We start from the raw sequence: 14,187 nt of genomic DNA, 5'->3' as shown, positions 1-14,187 counted from the left end.
AAATGCTGCAGCACTAGTCACTTTTCAGGCTAATCCTGCCAAAGAAAATGCAGTGAATGTGTCTAGATGTAAACAACTGTCTATGGGACACCCATGCTCGCGTTTGAGGGACATTTCGCTCGTCTCAAAGTGTTTGATAAATAGTAGGGTTACACCTTAAAACTGCGTCTTTTCACAGTGCTGGGTATTCACAGAACAACCGTTCTCTTTGCTCGCGCGGGGAACGCACGGTCCCCTCTGTTGCAGCGGTACGAATTTTGAGTAACATTGAAGACGGATATAATCTGCTCTCCCGCCTCAGTAGTCTAAACCGCAGCTGCTTTCACTTTGGATAGTTCCAATTTGAACATAATCATAAATGAAGACTGAGGCAGTCAATATGATAGATATGTCCTTGATTTTGAATTGTTTTTTGTGTTTTCTCTCTCTCACTGAACTGGCGTCTGAACCCCGTGATGCGGCGGCGTGTCTCCGTATACGTCCTCGGTACCCGGTAGAGGTCCGCCGGGAGGAGTCATCCGTTTCTCTTTCTGTCTCCTGTTACAAAACCAAACCCTCACTACCTCTTTTTCCAACTGCAGACTGTCCGCCAGTGAAGTAATTTCCGACGCGGCTGGCTTTGGGCACTTAAGGAAATGGCTCTCCAAAGCCCCTTTGACGCTTACCTCGATGGAAGTCCTCTTTTTCCGTTTCCTCCCCTGCGCAGCTATCTTGTCCAAGCTCGTGGGGCTGCCAGATGTGGAGTCTGCCTCCTCCAACCACTTGTTCAACAAAGGCTTGAGCTTGCACATGTTTTTGAAGCTGAGTTGCAGGGCCTCAAACCTGCATATCGTGGTCTGCGAAAACACATTTCCATACAGCGTTCCCAAAGCTAGTCCGACGTCCGCCTGCGTGAAGCCCAGCTTGATTCTCCTCTGCTTGAACTGTTTCGCAAACTGCTCCAAGTCGTCCGAGGTCGGCGTGTCCTCGTCCGAGTGGTCGTGGTGACTCTGGTGCGGCTGGTGCTGGTGCTGGGACGGTGGATGGCCGTGGTCGCTGAGATGCGGGCTGTGGTGGTCCTCGTGCGCGTCGCGCATGCTGTGGTGGTGGATGCTCTGGCCGCTACCCGGGATGAGACCGTTCACGCTGAAGCCGGGCTGCGAGTAAATAAGGCTCTGTCCGTTCGAAGTGGCCATACTGGGGATGTGAGCTGCCGTCGTTGTTCTCCATGCCCTTGAATCGTGATGGTTCCCGTGCGTCTGATGTACCAGGTGGGGTGGCCGCGACTGATGCTGTAAATTGCTGGAATTGTGCATGTCGTCCCGGGGGCTCTGCACCGCTGGCTTGATGTCCTGCTCGCCGAGGGGACTGGACGACCACGGTCCTCCTTCTCCGTGTGACAAGGCTGTTATCCACTGGTGCGCGTGGCTGAGCGGGTGACTGTTGCTCTGCAGTGAGTAGTCACTCTGCAACAGGGTTTGCGCGTCCCTGTAAGCCGTAGCTTGCTGCATGCTCCCAGGCTCCGAGTGTACAATAGATGAGCTGGAGGTGAGGATATTGTAATGATTGGATGCTGTAGTCGCCATGACTCTCGGAGCCGGACTGATCGCTCCTATTAAAGGAACCTTGCATTTGACAGTTACTCTTTTGCCACAGGCGTCTCCCAGGCTCTTTGCCAAGTGGACGCAGCGGCGCGCACCTGAGCTCCGCCCCTCGACGGCGCTCATTGGGTGGAAAGGAACGATGGACGCGCTTTTTTGGAGGCAGCCTTCAGTTCATTGGATGCTCGAGAGTCTAAACAAACACTGCCTCTTTCCTTCAAAAGAACTCCGTGTCCTGCAGCACCTCTGAAATGTGAGGGACCGACGGGCCACCAAGACCGGAGCGAAGAACATCAAAGGTTATGATTTTTATAACTTGGAGAGAAATTCATTTCAAACTTGTCTTTTATGGAATTTGCAATTGTGTGCGTATGAATGTGTCTTATTTAATAGAATTTATGCAATGCAATGCAAAAAATAATAATAAAAAAAATCTATTTTATAAGATGTCATTTCATACATTTATTGATTACAGGTTCCGGGGATTAATCTGTCAAACAAGGGAAACTATTGAATCTTTCTAGCGCGAAGTTTGCTGGCCTAACTATGAGCAAGGTATTTGGACAGAGTCAACTTTACGGACTTTACAGCAAATGTTCAGAGTTCTAAGGGGGAAAAAACACAATTTCCTGCTTTAGATGAGGGAAAAGGTGTTAACTAGTTTTTAAAATGTCGGTTGCCTCAATCAGGTGTTTGATTTTGAAGAACTGCCACAAACAAGGCTTTAACGAATACCTGTTTTTTTCACATCTTAATGAAATGATGCTGTACCTGGAGAAGATTAGTTAAAGTGAAAATTTAGCTTTGTAAAATTGGTATTTATTTTGAGGACCATAGCTATTTAATTTAACATTCGTTTCTATTACATATTTATATAGGCTAGACATATAAATATATAGGCTAGGCCTATATATAAATGTTGTCTTTACAACAGTTTTAAAGTATACATAATAATGAGAACGAAAAACGTGATATTATGTTTTATGTTGTTATGTTTTCTCATGTTTGTAGCAGTACGTTTTACTTCATCTCTTCAAGGCATAAAAAAAATATATAAGTGTTTGTAAGGACGCGTACTACAAAGTGAATGAAAGACAGCTGCACTCAGGCTACTAGTTAAAAAATAAAATAAAAGATTGAAACAAGGGGGAAAAACTCCCAAAATATGAAACGTTTTTAGGTATAGATTGCGTTCACCTTAAAGTGATCCCAGATAAAACAAAGATGTCGATTTGGTTCAAACATGATACAACTGACTGACAGAAGCACATGTGCTGCAGAGCATGGTTCTCTTAAACATGCCATTTATTCGGAGTAGCAAGTGACCAGTAGGTTTATTTTACTTTTTATGTCTAATTAAATTAAATATATAATTATATAAATATAATTACTCCATACATCTAATGGGCATTTTCAATATCTAATTACAAATCTCTTTTAGCCAACAACTGCCTCTATAAATCTTTTTTTTAAATCCCTTTTTTCTCTCTCTGGGTTTGCATGGTGTAGCTACACACGTCAAAAGAATATTTCCGAGGGAAAAGAGTGGGCCGTTTGGGACCGCAGGTGTCTAAAGCTGACCAGCTGGCTCCTCTGTGAGCCTCTGTAAAGAAAAGCACACGACATTGTCCGAGGAGGGGGACATTTTTTCAGCAGCGCTGCTGGTTGCTATAGAGAGCAGTAAATTAAACAACGCCTCATACGTCACCAGTAGGCTATCGCCTCCTCTGGAAGGCTCTACGTAAATCAGAATGGGTAATGGACAAAAGACAAAAAGAAACAAAAAAGAAAGGGAGAGAGAGAGAGAGAGGGAGAGAGAGATCAACTGATTTTAAGGAACTGTTCAAAGGCAGTAAATAAAGTGTAATTTGCACAACTAATGAACTTTAAAGCAAGGGCGTACAGCACCGTCCAATTACGCATCACTGAACAACAGCCAACATGATAAACAAGCTAGAAAACCCAATAAAGTCATTGACATAGGTCTGCAAAAACTTTCAACACATTTAGGCTAACTTAAGCATTATAATCTTCAGTCTTTTATAGCCTAAATTAAATATATTAATTACAATAAATTTGGCTACTTATAAAAGAGAGCATTAATATTTGGTGTTTATAGCCTAAATGTAAAAGTGTTTATGGGCACACACACTCATTTTGTTTGAAATGTTTCAATTTATTTGTTTCCAAAAAAAAAGGAAGGCCTAAACCATCTAAAGTTCTTGTTGTAAAGTGCTCTACATGGCTAGTTTTATGATTTTCCGATATCAAAATAAGATTTATAAAATTGGACGAATACACAAACACGAAAAAACAAGAGGCACATGTCAGTCATCCAGGGAAAACCGGCAAAAGACGCAAAAACAATATCCAGTCAGACTAATTGTGTTCAAGCGCGTGGGGGTTAAAGGGTGTTCCCAAAAAAACGAAAAAAAAGAGAGAAAACTTTAAAGACACGTTCCGGAAATTCATCCGCGTAATAATGAACATCATTGTAGCGTAACAGTGAAATCACCCAAATCAAAAGAACATTTATGGCAATTAAGGTTGTAATTCAGAGAATTACCACAACGCCACAGAAGCTTAAATAGTCGTGTTGGGAGAAAACCAAAGCACATTACTTTAATGGTATAATATGCAAACTATGGATCGTTCAATTACATGGCTTAACAACGCATAAATGATGCGAGTCTTGTTATTTGGACTGTGGGGTCTATGGTAATTCATTTGGAAGGGCCAGCGCGCTCTCAAATACAGTGAAATCTATTTCTGAGCTCCGGGAGCCGCTGCCAAACTACATTTAAGGGAATAAAAATTAATGACAGAGAATCTGAGCGTTAAATTAACAGTAATTATATGACCCGCATGCTGCAAAGATTCCATTTTTTATGGTCTAATTAGGTAACTGTCTCCACATACATCAACATATTTCCCTCTGTGGATTTCACACAAGATCCCGGTCATGTTCAAATAGCCTACTGATTGAAAATAATTAATTACATTTTACAAAGACATGCTTTAAATCACACAATAATCAAACTCTTCTCATAGTTACGCTAATTATTGACGGACGGTCTGGTCACCTGAAACGTAGCAAAAGCTAAGATTGACAAAATATCTTGCAATTAAGGCAGATAAAAAATGGGGGGTGGGGGGTGTCTTAGTAGAAGTAGCCTACATATTGTTTCATACAGGTAGCCTAAATAGAGGTTTAAACAAGGTTTTCAAACGTACAATATGTTTTAGTTAGATTACAAGTTAGTCTGAGCATGTAGGCTACTTTAAAACTGTTGCCAAATCCGCAAATAAACAGGTAACCATAGCAACAGCACGCCAGTCACGCGCTTTCATTTGCGCTTTGCGGTCAGTGTCTGGCGGAAGTCAATAATGCACCACACATCATTAGCCTATTTATTTTACAAACATACAATAAAAACTTTTGTGTTTTGTTCAAAAAGTATTTTCTTTAGGTAAACAAAATATTTTCGTTTTAAAAAAAAAAAGAACCTCAACAGATTGCGCTATTTACATTAGGCGTACGTTTAAAAAGCAATTTAAAAAACAAATAGCTGGTCCCTGAAAGTCAATGTATAATTTGCATACTGAAAGCTGGGTTACATATAGCATTAGAAAAATGTGAATTAGTTGTTCATTCTAAAAAGGGAATTAGCCCGTACGCGTGCGTGTGATTGTTTGGGAATGGGGAGAACCATCTCTGTCAGTGGGGGAGTAGAGCTCTTGTTGAACAGGTCTTGCACCGAGAATCTAGTAATTCCATGCAATTAATCCACACAAAGACATCGTTAAATCTGTCCCTCGCTACAATTGGCTTCCGAATGTCTGCATCCATTGTGGGGGGCGCAAGAGACCACCCCTGTGAGGCAAAGTGGAGACCTGTTATGCGATCCATCCATGCACCAAAAGTGACTCCAGCATATTCAGATCCGTGTCAATTGAACAGGATCAGTAGAAGAACTGTGGTATTTTTCCCCTTCACACAAGAGCCATGATCAAATGGCACATCCTATGAGATGGAGAGATTCGAGAGAAATCATCTACTGTGCTTTATTTACTCTTATTCCTGAATAAATAACACTGCCAAATAACAGACTGACTCCCTGAATTAATTTGAATCGAGCAACTAAACCTTTAATCGCTTCAACATGGTTTCCAAAGAACAACAGGTTGCGGACAAATCCAAATTTTAAGGATTCCAAATACGCACTTAATTGCAATATTTCATGACATTACATTTAACTTTTTAAAACTCTGATTTAAAACACTGAACTGGTTTTAAATTGAGCAAACCACTTCTACTGTTAAAGAAGCACTCAATACTTTTGCTAATTATTTTTTTTTATAATTTATATTTTAATTGATTTGGAGAAATGAACAGCACTTGATGAACACTGAGACATTTAAGCATGTCAGTCCAAAGAAAGCTGTTTTATTCTACATGGAGCTGGTTTTATCCCGTCATGGGTGCCACTATGTTGAAATTCATGAAGTTACTAATCATAATAACATCAGTAGCACAAACAAACTTCATGCAATCTGTCCCATAGGAGTCAAAGGTCAAAACCACTGGTACTATTGGGACTAATAACAGACTAAATGGCTAAAAGTAAATAAAAACTTACGGAGTGCACTTTTAAGGCTGCCTGACATTAGCAGAGTCAGTTAAGACTTGGAATCCTAAAAAAAAAAAAAAACATATCTCAAGTGGCAACAAGTTATTTCAGAAACAGTACATGTCTTTTCCACAAATAGGGTTAGCAGGGCAAACTCCGGGACAGCTGCCATGCGCCCAAGCACATTAACTGGAGGGATTGTAGGCAGGTTGCCTACCTGAGATACCGGTCCTACAAACTCCTCTCAATCTGTATAGAGACATGAGCGAGCTGCTGGTCCCATCGCTCATGTGCAGCTCGATTAGCCCCACGTGTCTCGTTCTTCATATGTGGAAGTGCAGCAGATGGTCGGAGATGCACAGTGTTACGAGGCTGTGGCGGTATGTAACGCTGTTCTAATTGAAACATCAATATTGCAGCAGAATCCCACAGTGGAACAACACTGCAAGTTTGGACAAAGATTACAGATGAAAAGTACTCCTGGAAATTACATCTGGGAACAGTTTTCGTGTAAATCGCTTTATGATCCGTAATGTAGTGTGTATTGCATATGTTAGCATTAAGTGATGGGTTACCAGCAAGCGTAAGACAATAAAATCAAGTCATCCTGGCCTGCAAGGCTTTTAACACTTTGTATGCACCAGCTTGTCACTCTTATAGTTATCATCATATACATGCATAAAAACTGTCTAAGACTCATACTGAGAGAAAATAAGGTTTGAGACATACAGTACAGTAAGGTGTTACTTTTTGATGTTAATGTAAAAATAGACCTAAAGTATGTCTTAATTAAGTCTTAATAAAGGGAAAATTAAAGGGAAAATTCTGCCATCATTTACTTACACTTGTGTCATTCTAATCCCATAAGACTTTGGTTAATCTTCAAAACAGTTAAGACATTTTAATGAGACCTGAGAGGATTTTGTCAGTCCACTGAAAGTCCAGTGGCCAGTTGCATAAACTGCTTAGACTAGTCTTACAAGTTAGCAAGGCGGGTAATATATTTTTTTTAAGTCTGTTACATAAAAAGGTAGATTGGTCTAATTTGAGTCTGAAATGTAAGACTGATCAACTCTAACTACAGTAATTGCTTGTTGGTCAGACTAGTAAATTGGCATGTTCTTTGAAACTGAAAGCAGGTCACCAAACCGTATGAATTCATATGAATAGAGCAGTCTTGTGAAGAGATGTAATTGCTTGATATGATAAACAGATTTATTTAGTTAATTCACAAGTTTTTACATCAACAAATGATACATTTGTAGGTTCAGACCATCATTAGGAACTTGCTCTGCATCTCATGCACTCACGGACAAGCAGACAAACCCACACATGCACATAGTCGCTCTTTAAAGTTTGACCTTTAGGACAAGTTTGCTCTGTAGCGGAGACCTGAGATTTGTACTTGCACCAGTTGATCTTGACTGTGTTTACTGTAGTGGTTTGAGTGTCACTGTCAGCCCTATATGGGGTTCAAGTCATGATTTAAATGCATTTCTTCAGATCCATGAGGACTATTTGAACACAGACAACAAGATTCAAGAATTTTTACCAAACCAAAAGCCATACAGTGAAATTATGCCCTATCTGACATTGCTGTTTGAAACTCCAGACACCCTACCCCCAAGCATGGACAAATGTACACCCCAAAATGGTAAAGGTTCTCCCAACGTTAATGGATAAAACAAAGGACATCATTTGTAGGCCAAGTCTTGTCTGAGCCCTCTCCTCAGCCTCCGTCAACCAATCCAATACAGCCCTAAGGAAAATAACCAAAGCTCTGCATTTGGACTGAGGTTGGAAGGTCTATTTGCCTCTCCGTCAAGCATCGATTTATCCTACTCTCCAATTTATTTCTCCTCCTTGTTCCTGCGATCCATAAGGCTCCTGCCTCTGGGGGAAGAACCAGAGGAGAGACGGCGAACAGCCCCCCCAACACATTCAAAACCTGATATACAGCCTTCCACAACATAAACCGATATGTACCTTAACTTTACAGAGGAGAAAACATCCCTGAAAGCATCTGATATAGGGTATGTCTAACGTTACACAGCGTCATAAATTACAAGGCGCTACACATGTTTTTTTTACTGATTTATATATTGATAAAATGTTGCCAATATTACAGAACTTTTAACCATCAAGGGATTTCCTTGATCCTCATAATGCAATGCCAATCAACATAAATCTTGCATGCCAGTTATGCTGAAGAAAACAATCAATAAAAATTCAGATACACGGCTTGGAAGGTAGTCCACATGCTCCAATATGTTGTGTGGTCTTGCACATTTGTTAGATGATCAGAGTTTGAATCCACCAGGGGTAATTTCCCCATTCCATTTCTTCTTTTTCTCCTTATGGTTTTCTGTCACATCTCATCAGTCCTGTCAATAGAAGTGACATAAATTAATAAAATAAAATAAAGAAATGGGTTCACTACTATTCAAAAGTTTGGGATTTTTAAGATCTCGTTGAGCAGAAGATATTTTATGCTAAGGCTGCATTTATTTTGATCAAAAACAGTAATATTGTGAAATATTACAATTTAGTAGCCATTACTCCAGTCTTCAGTGTCACAAAATCCTTCATAAATCATTCTAATTTGGTTCTCAAAAAATATTTATTGTTATTATCAATGTTAAAAACCGTTGTGCTGCTTAATATTTTTTGGAAACCGATAGATTTTTCAGAATTCTTTGATGAATAGAAATTAAATAAAAAACAAAACAAAAAAAAATTTCTTTCACTTTTCAAGTCAAGTGAAGTCACCTTTATTTATATAGCGCTTTAGACAATACAGATTGTTTCAAAGCAGCTCTACAGTGATAACAGGAAAATTATGCATTTCTGCTGTTGCTTAGCTGAAGTCAAGTCAATGTTGATTCAGTTCCGTTGTAAAGATCATCAATTATTAAATAGTTAATTTCATCTATGAACCAGTTCTGCAAAAAATGATGTCATCGTTCATCTCAGTTCAGTTCTCATACAACAGCGTCAATAATATTGTTGAATATTAAGTGTCCCTAACTAAGCAAGCCAGAGGAGACAGTGGCAAGGAACCCAAACTCCATCAGGTGACAGAATGGAGAAAAAAAACTTGGGAGAAATCAGGCTCAGTTCTCCTCTGGCCAATGAACGAACACGGTGTGATTATGACTCAGGCTAGTCTGGATGCCAGCTGAACTTAGCCCCGCCCACAATTTGAGGTCGGGAAGTTCGGTCTGGACTTAATCCGTTGTGGAGCAACTATGCTTGAACCAGAGCTGTTCGGACCAATCAAATTGTCAGGGCGGGCTTTATACGATGATGGACAGATGATCAACAGTAACGTAATCATCCACGTCACCAAAGAGCGCTTGGTTTGAATTCGTTTACAACAAAGGTGGCTGCCGCTGGAGAATTGAGATGTGTAGATTCCGCCATTGCGTCTGTTATAGAAGATATCGACAGCGCATTAATTTTAAAAGAGGAACCGAGAACCGCGATCAAGGCATTTGGCGATCGGAAAGATGTTTTTGCCGTCCTTCCTACGGGATTCAACATACGTCACTTACTCCATTGCTCTGATTAGTTGTAGATCTATCCAATTGAGTGCAGAGGCATTTTCTTTCCTGGTTCAGTTGAAACACGCCCCATTATCACAGCCCAATGGAGCAGTATCAGACTCATATTCTGACTAGAATCTGAGTATGATGACGTCAGGCTAGATTCAGGCTGCATCACAAGTCAGAATTCAGATCTGGATCAGTAGCATTCAATTATTCATCCAGTTGCTTGAAGATCGTATTCATCACGCCGGCATGGAGCCGAAGCTGGCCATAGGGTCTGTGTGGAGGACCTGCAGCCTAAAAATCATTTAACTGATATGAATAATAGAATTGATAATGTGTTATGTGTATGCCAGATTAAAGAGATGTGTATTTAGTCTAGATTTAAACTGACAGAGTGTGTCTGCTTCCCAAACAAGGCTAGGAAGACTATTCCAGAGTTTGGGTGCTAAATAAGGAAAATGATCTACCACCTGCAGTTGATTTTGATATTCTAGGTATCAAAATACACGAAGGACTATAATGCGTTAAGAGCTCGCTCAAGTACTGAGAAGCTAAACCATTTAGTGCTTTGTAAGTAATTAGCAAGATTTTAAAATATGTGCCAAGTTTAATAGGGAGCCAATACATTGTTGACAGAACTGGGCTAATATGGCCATACTTCCTGGTTCTAGTAAGAACTCTAGCTGTTGCATTTCTGACCAGCTGGAGTTTGTTTATTAAGCGTGCAGGGCAACCACCCAGTAGAGCATTACAATAATCTAGCTTTGAGGTCATGAACGTATGCAGAGTACTAACTTTTCTGCATTTGTCATTGAGAGATATATTTTTAAGATGGAAAAATTTGGTTTTACAGATGCTAGAAATGTGGCTTTCAAATGAAAGATTGGTATCAAAGAGCACACCCAGGTTCCAAACTGATGACGAAAACTTGACAGAGTAGCCATCAAGTATTAGACAGTATTCTAGGTTATTACGTGAGGAGGTTTTCGGTCCAATAATTAGAATCCGTTTTTTCAGAATTAACTTGTAGGAAATTACTAGTCATCCAATTTTTTATATCAACTATGTATTTGTTTAATTTGGTGAATTGGTATGTTTCGCCAGGGAGCGAAGAAATATAGAGCTGAGTATCATCAGCGTAACAGTAAAAACTAATGCCATGCTTCCTTATGATATATCCCAATGGTAGCATGTACAGCATGAAAAGCAACGGTCCTAGTACTGAGCCTTGCAGTATTCCATACTGAACTTGTGATCGTTATGACACCTCTTCATTTATTGCTACAAATTGGTAAGTATAAGTATGATTTGAACCATGCCAATGCAATTCCACTAATGCCAACATAATTTTTGAGTCTATAAAAAAGAATGTTGTGGTCAATAATATCAAATGTAGCCCTAAGATCCAGTAACACTAATAGAGAGATACAACCACGATCAGATGATAAGAGCAAATAATTTGTAACTCTAATGAGACACCATAGTCGCATATACCATTTCTTTCTAAAAAGGAAGTTGTGAGGATACAGCCTTTTCTAGTATTTTTGACAGAAAAGGTAGATTAGAGGTCTGTAATTAACTAATTCTTTAGGATCAAGTTGTGTTTTTTTAATAACAGGTTTAATAACAGCCAGCTTAAAAGTTTTTGGTACATATCCTAATGACAATGATGAATTAATATTAATAACAGGTTCTATAACTTCTGGAAGCATCGCTTTCAGTAGCTTAGTAGGTATAATGTCTAACATACATGTTCATTTTGATGATTTAAGAAGTTTAGACAATTCTTCCTCTCCTATAGCAAAGAATGAATGGAATTGTTCCCCAGGGGGTCTATAGCATGACGTCTGATGTGATACTGTAGTAGACGGTTACATGGTTATAATTTTCTCATAATAGTAATAGTAATAATAGTATCAATCCTGCAAGTAAAGAAATGCATAATGTAAAAAAAAGTAATAAATAATTAATTACTGCTGTGCTGTTTGGAAATGTCTGAAGTTGAAGTTTTATTTCTTGTTAATTTTAGCCACTATATCAAAAAAATACTTAGGGTTGTGTTTGTTTTCTTCTAAGAGAGTCGAAAAGTAACCAGATCTAGCAGTTTTTAAGGCCTTTCTGTATGCAATACCACTTTCCTACCAAGAAATGCAAAATACCTGTTTTCAGATAGGCCTACTTTGTTTTCTTCCAACTGTTCTCCATTGTTCAGGCTGCTTTCTTGAGGGCCCGAGTGTGCTCGTTATACCACGGAGTCAGACTATTTTTCTTAATCTTCTTTAACCGCAAAGGAGCTGGAAAGTGCTGGAAAGTAGAGCGTCAATAGTTTCTGTTGCAACATCAAGAGCTTCTAAGGTATCTGGTATGCTGAGGAGTGGACACTGTTCAGGAAGATTATTTATAAAGCAATCTTTGGTGGTAGAAGTGATAGTTCCACCATATTTGTAACAGGAAAATTGCAGCCTTGGCTAAATGGAGTATACATGAGACCAGATAATAATCTGAGATGTCATCGCTCTGCTGCAGAATTCCAATGCCATTAACATCAATTCCATGGGACAATATTAGATCTAAAGTATGATAACGACAATGAGTGGGTTCTGACACGTGTTGTCTAACTCCAATAGAGTTAAGAATGTATGTAAATACCAATCCCAATGCGTCTTTTTCATTACCTACATGTATATTAAATTCACTTTTGATCAATTTAGTGCATCCTTGCTAAATAAATGTTTTTATTTACTGACCCCAAATTTTTGAACGGAAGTGTATATTAGCACCAAAAGACATCTAAAAATACATCTAGCGATGACTAATACAAACTAAGCCATTACTCTAAATTACAATAAAAGAGGAGTGGCATGGAGTATTTTAGTTGCTTATTGCTATGAGAAGCATTTGGATCATACATGATTTTAGCTACTGCTATAGGCCAAAAGATTCCAATGTGTGCTGTATTCATTACCCAGTAAGAAATCAGATTTATTCTGGCCAATCTATTTTTGCAAAGAACAGTCCTGATGTTCAGATCTAAAAACAAGCAGCTCTAATTCCTGCAACAATCCTTCACAAAAGAGTCCTGAGAGAGGCCTCACATGCATGTTCCTATACCTGAGATCGATCAATGCCGATCTTTGCAGGGGAAATTTAAATCTATGAAAAATTAGATGGTTTCAATGATTTATTGGAATACTAAATCACTCAGTGCAATCCAGGCTGTACCTTCAATGCTACTTTGAGGCTGCTGGGATGTCGTCAGTGCAAACCTTCTAATATCAGGCCAGTCAGATGTATGCCGAGAAATTGTTTCTCATGACCTTGAGAGTTAAAGTCACCAAGCCCCCTCTGAAAGAGTGTCACAAAGTGAAAATCCCCCCCCCCCCCCAAAAAAGGAGACTAAGACAAGAAAAGGAAAGGAGAGATTGCAAAATGAGGCCTAAAAACTTCTCGATTCGTCGGAGGAAAGGAGGGCACAATTCCATCCTCACTTGCTTTGTCCACATTTAATTGCTTTTTTTTATAAGACGTGAAGGGAAAAATAACAAGACAACAAACCCCCCCTCCAAACATAGCAGCGACAGCAGCTAATGGAGGGGGTGTAATTGTGAATGGAGGCATTCATCTGGAGATGCGGCTGGTAAATTGCTGCAGACAATGCATAGTGCAAGGATGCTCAGATCGCCGGCGTTTAGAGACGCTGGGGTAATTGCCCCTCCGCAGAGATGGAGGGAAATGAGCGGGAGAGAAAGGAGGAGATGGCGAGAGAGGGAAGGTGAAGAAAAGTGGATATCAGAGATGGGGCTGGCGAGGACGAGTCTAGAGACTGAAAAGGAGAGCGTGGAAGGAGAGGAAGAGGAAAGCGAGTGTGTGTTTACATGGAGAGAAGATGATGTGGGGGAGGGTGAAGACTGCGGTGAAATAGGTTCTCAGCACTGCACTTTGCAAAAGAAATAGCCTTCAACCCAAAGAAAATGGTATGAAGGCAACACTGTGTACTCGAGTGCTGCACGCTACTGGGAACTATATCAGAAGTCTAGACATTAACATTTAAAGAAAACATCCAAGGTCACAAACTCAGGAAAAAGCGTGTAGTCGCGGCAAACAGACGCACACAGCAAGGGATGAAAAGAAGAAAACAACAACAAGCATTCACAGACAAAACACATCTGTCAACAGAACAGCATCCTCACTAGAGAGAAACATCAGGGAGTAACAATTCAATTAAACACATCATCCTGGTTAAATTATGGCTACATAATCACTGCAATTCACCATTGCCTACAATTACAAATTCACAACACAATGGGCTGAAACGCAGCAAGATAGACAGGACCATTGATAGCTTTGGCAGAAACGAGATGGTGTGTTTTGATACACTGAGCCGCTTGCAGCTATTAAAGTCTGAGTTTTGAACTTCTGAAGTTA

At 39.8% G+C, this 14,187-nt stretch overlaps 1 protein-coding gene across 1 annotated transcript; it reads right to left on the bottom strand.

Moving 5' to 3' along the window:
• Positions 1-1,952, bottom strand: pou3f2b (POU class 3 homeobox 2b). The gene has a single exon (XM_056258496.1). The coding sequence runs from the start codon at positions 1,704-1,706 to the stop codon at positions 429-431; it is 1,278 nt and encodes a 425-aa protein (XP_056114471.1). The 5' UTR covers positions 1,707-1,952; the 3' UTR covers positions 1-428.
• Positions 1,953-14,187: the final 12,235 nt, after the last annotated feature.

Source organism: Rhinichthys klamathensis, unplaced genomic scaffold, assembly GCF_029890125.1.
Source record: "Rhinichthys klamathensis goyatoka isolate OS25496 unplaced genomic scaffold, OSU_Roscu_1.1 h1tg000152l_1, whole genome shotgun sequence".
NCBI classification, from domain to species: Eukaryota; Metazoa; Chordata; class Actinopteri; order Cypriniformes; family Leuciscidae; genus Rhinichthys; species Rhinichthys klamathensis.
The sequence above is the reverse complement of the archived record's forward strand: the minus strand, read 5'-3'. Positions and strand labels throughout refer to the sequence as shown.

Coding starts and splice junctions, on each gene's coding strand:
- pou3f2b (XM_056258496.1), bottom strand. CDS start 1,706: ATGAGCGCCGTCGAGGGGCGGAGCTCAGGTGCGCGCCGCTGCGTCCAC.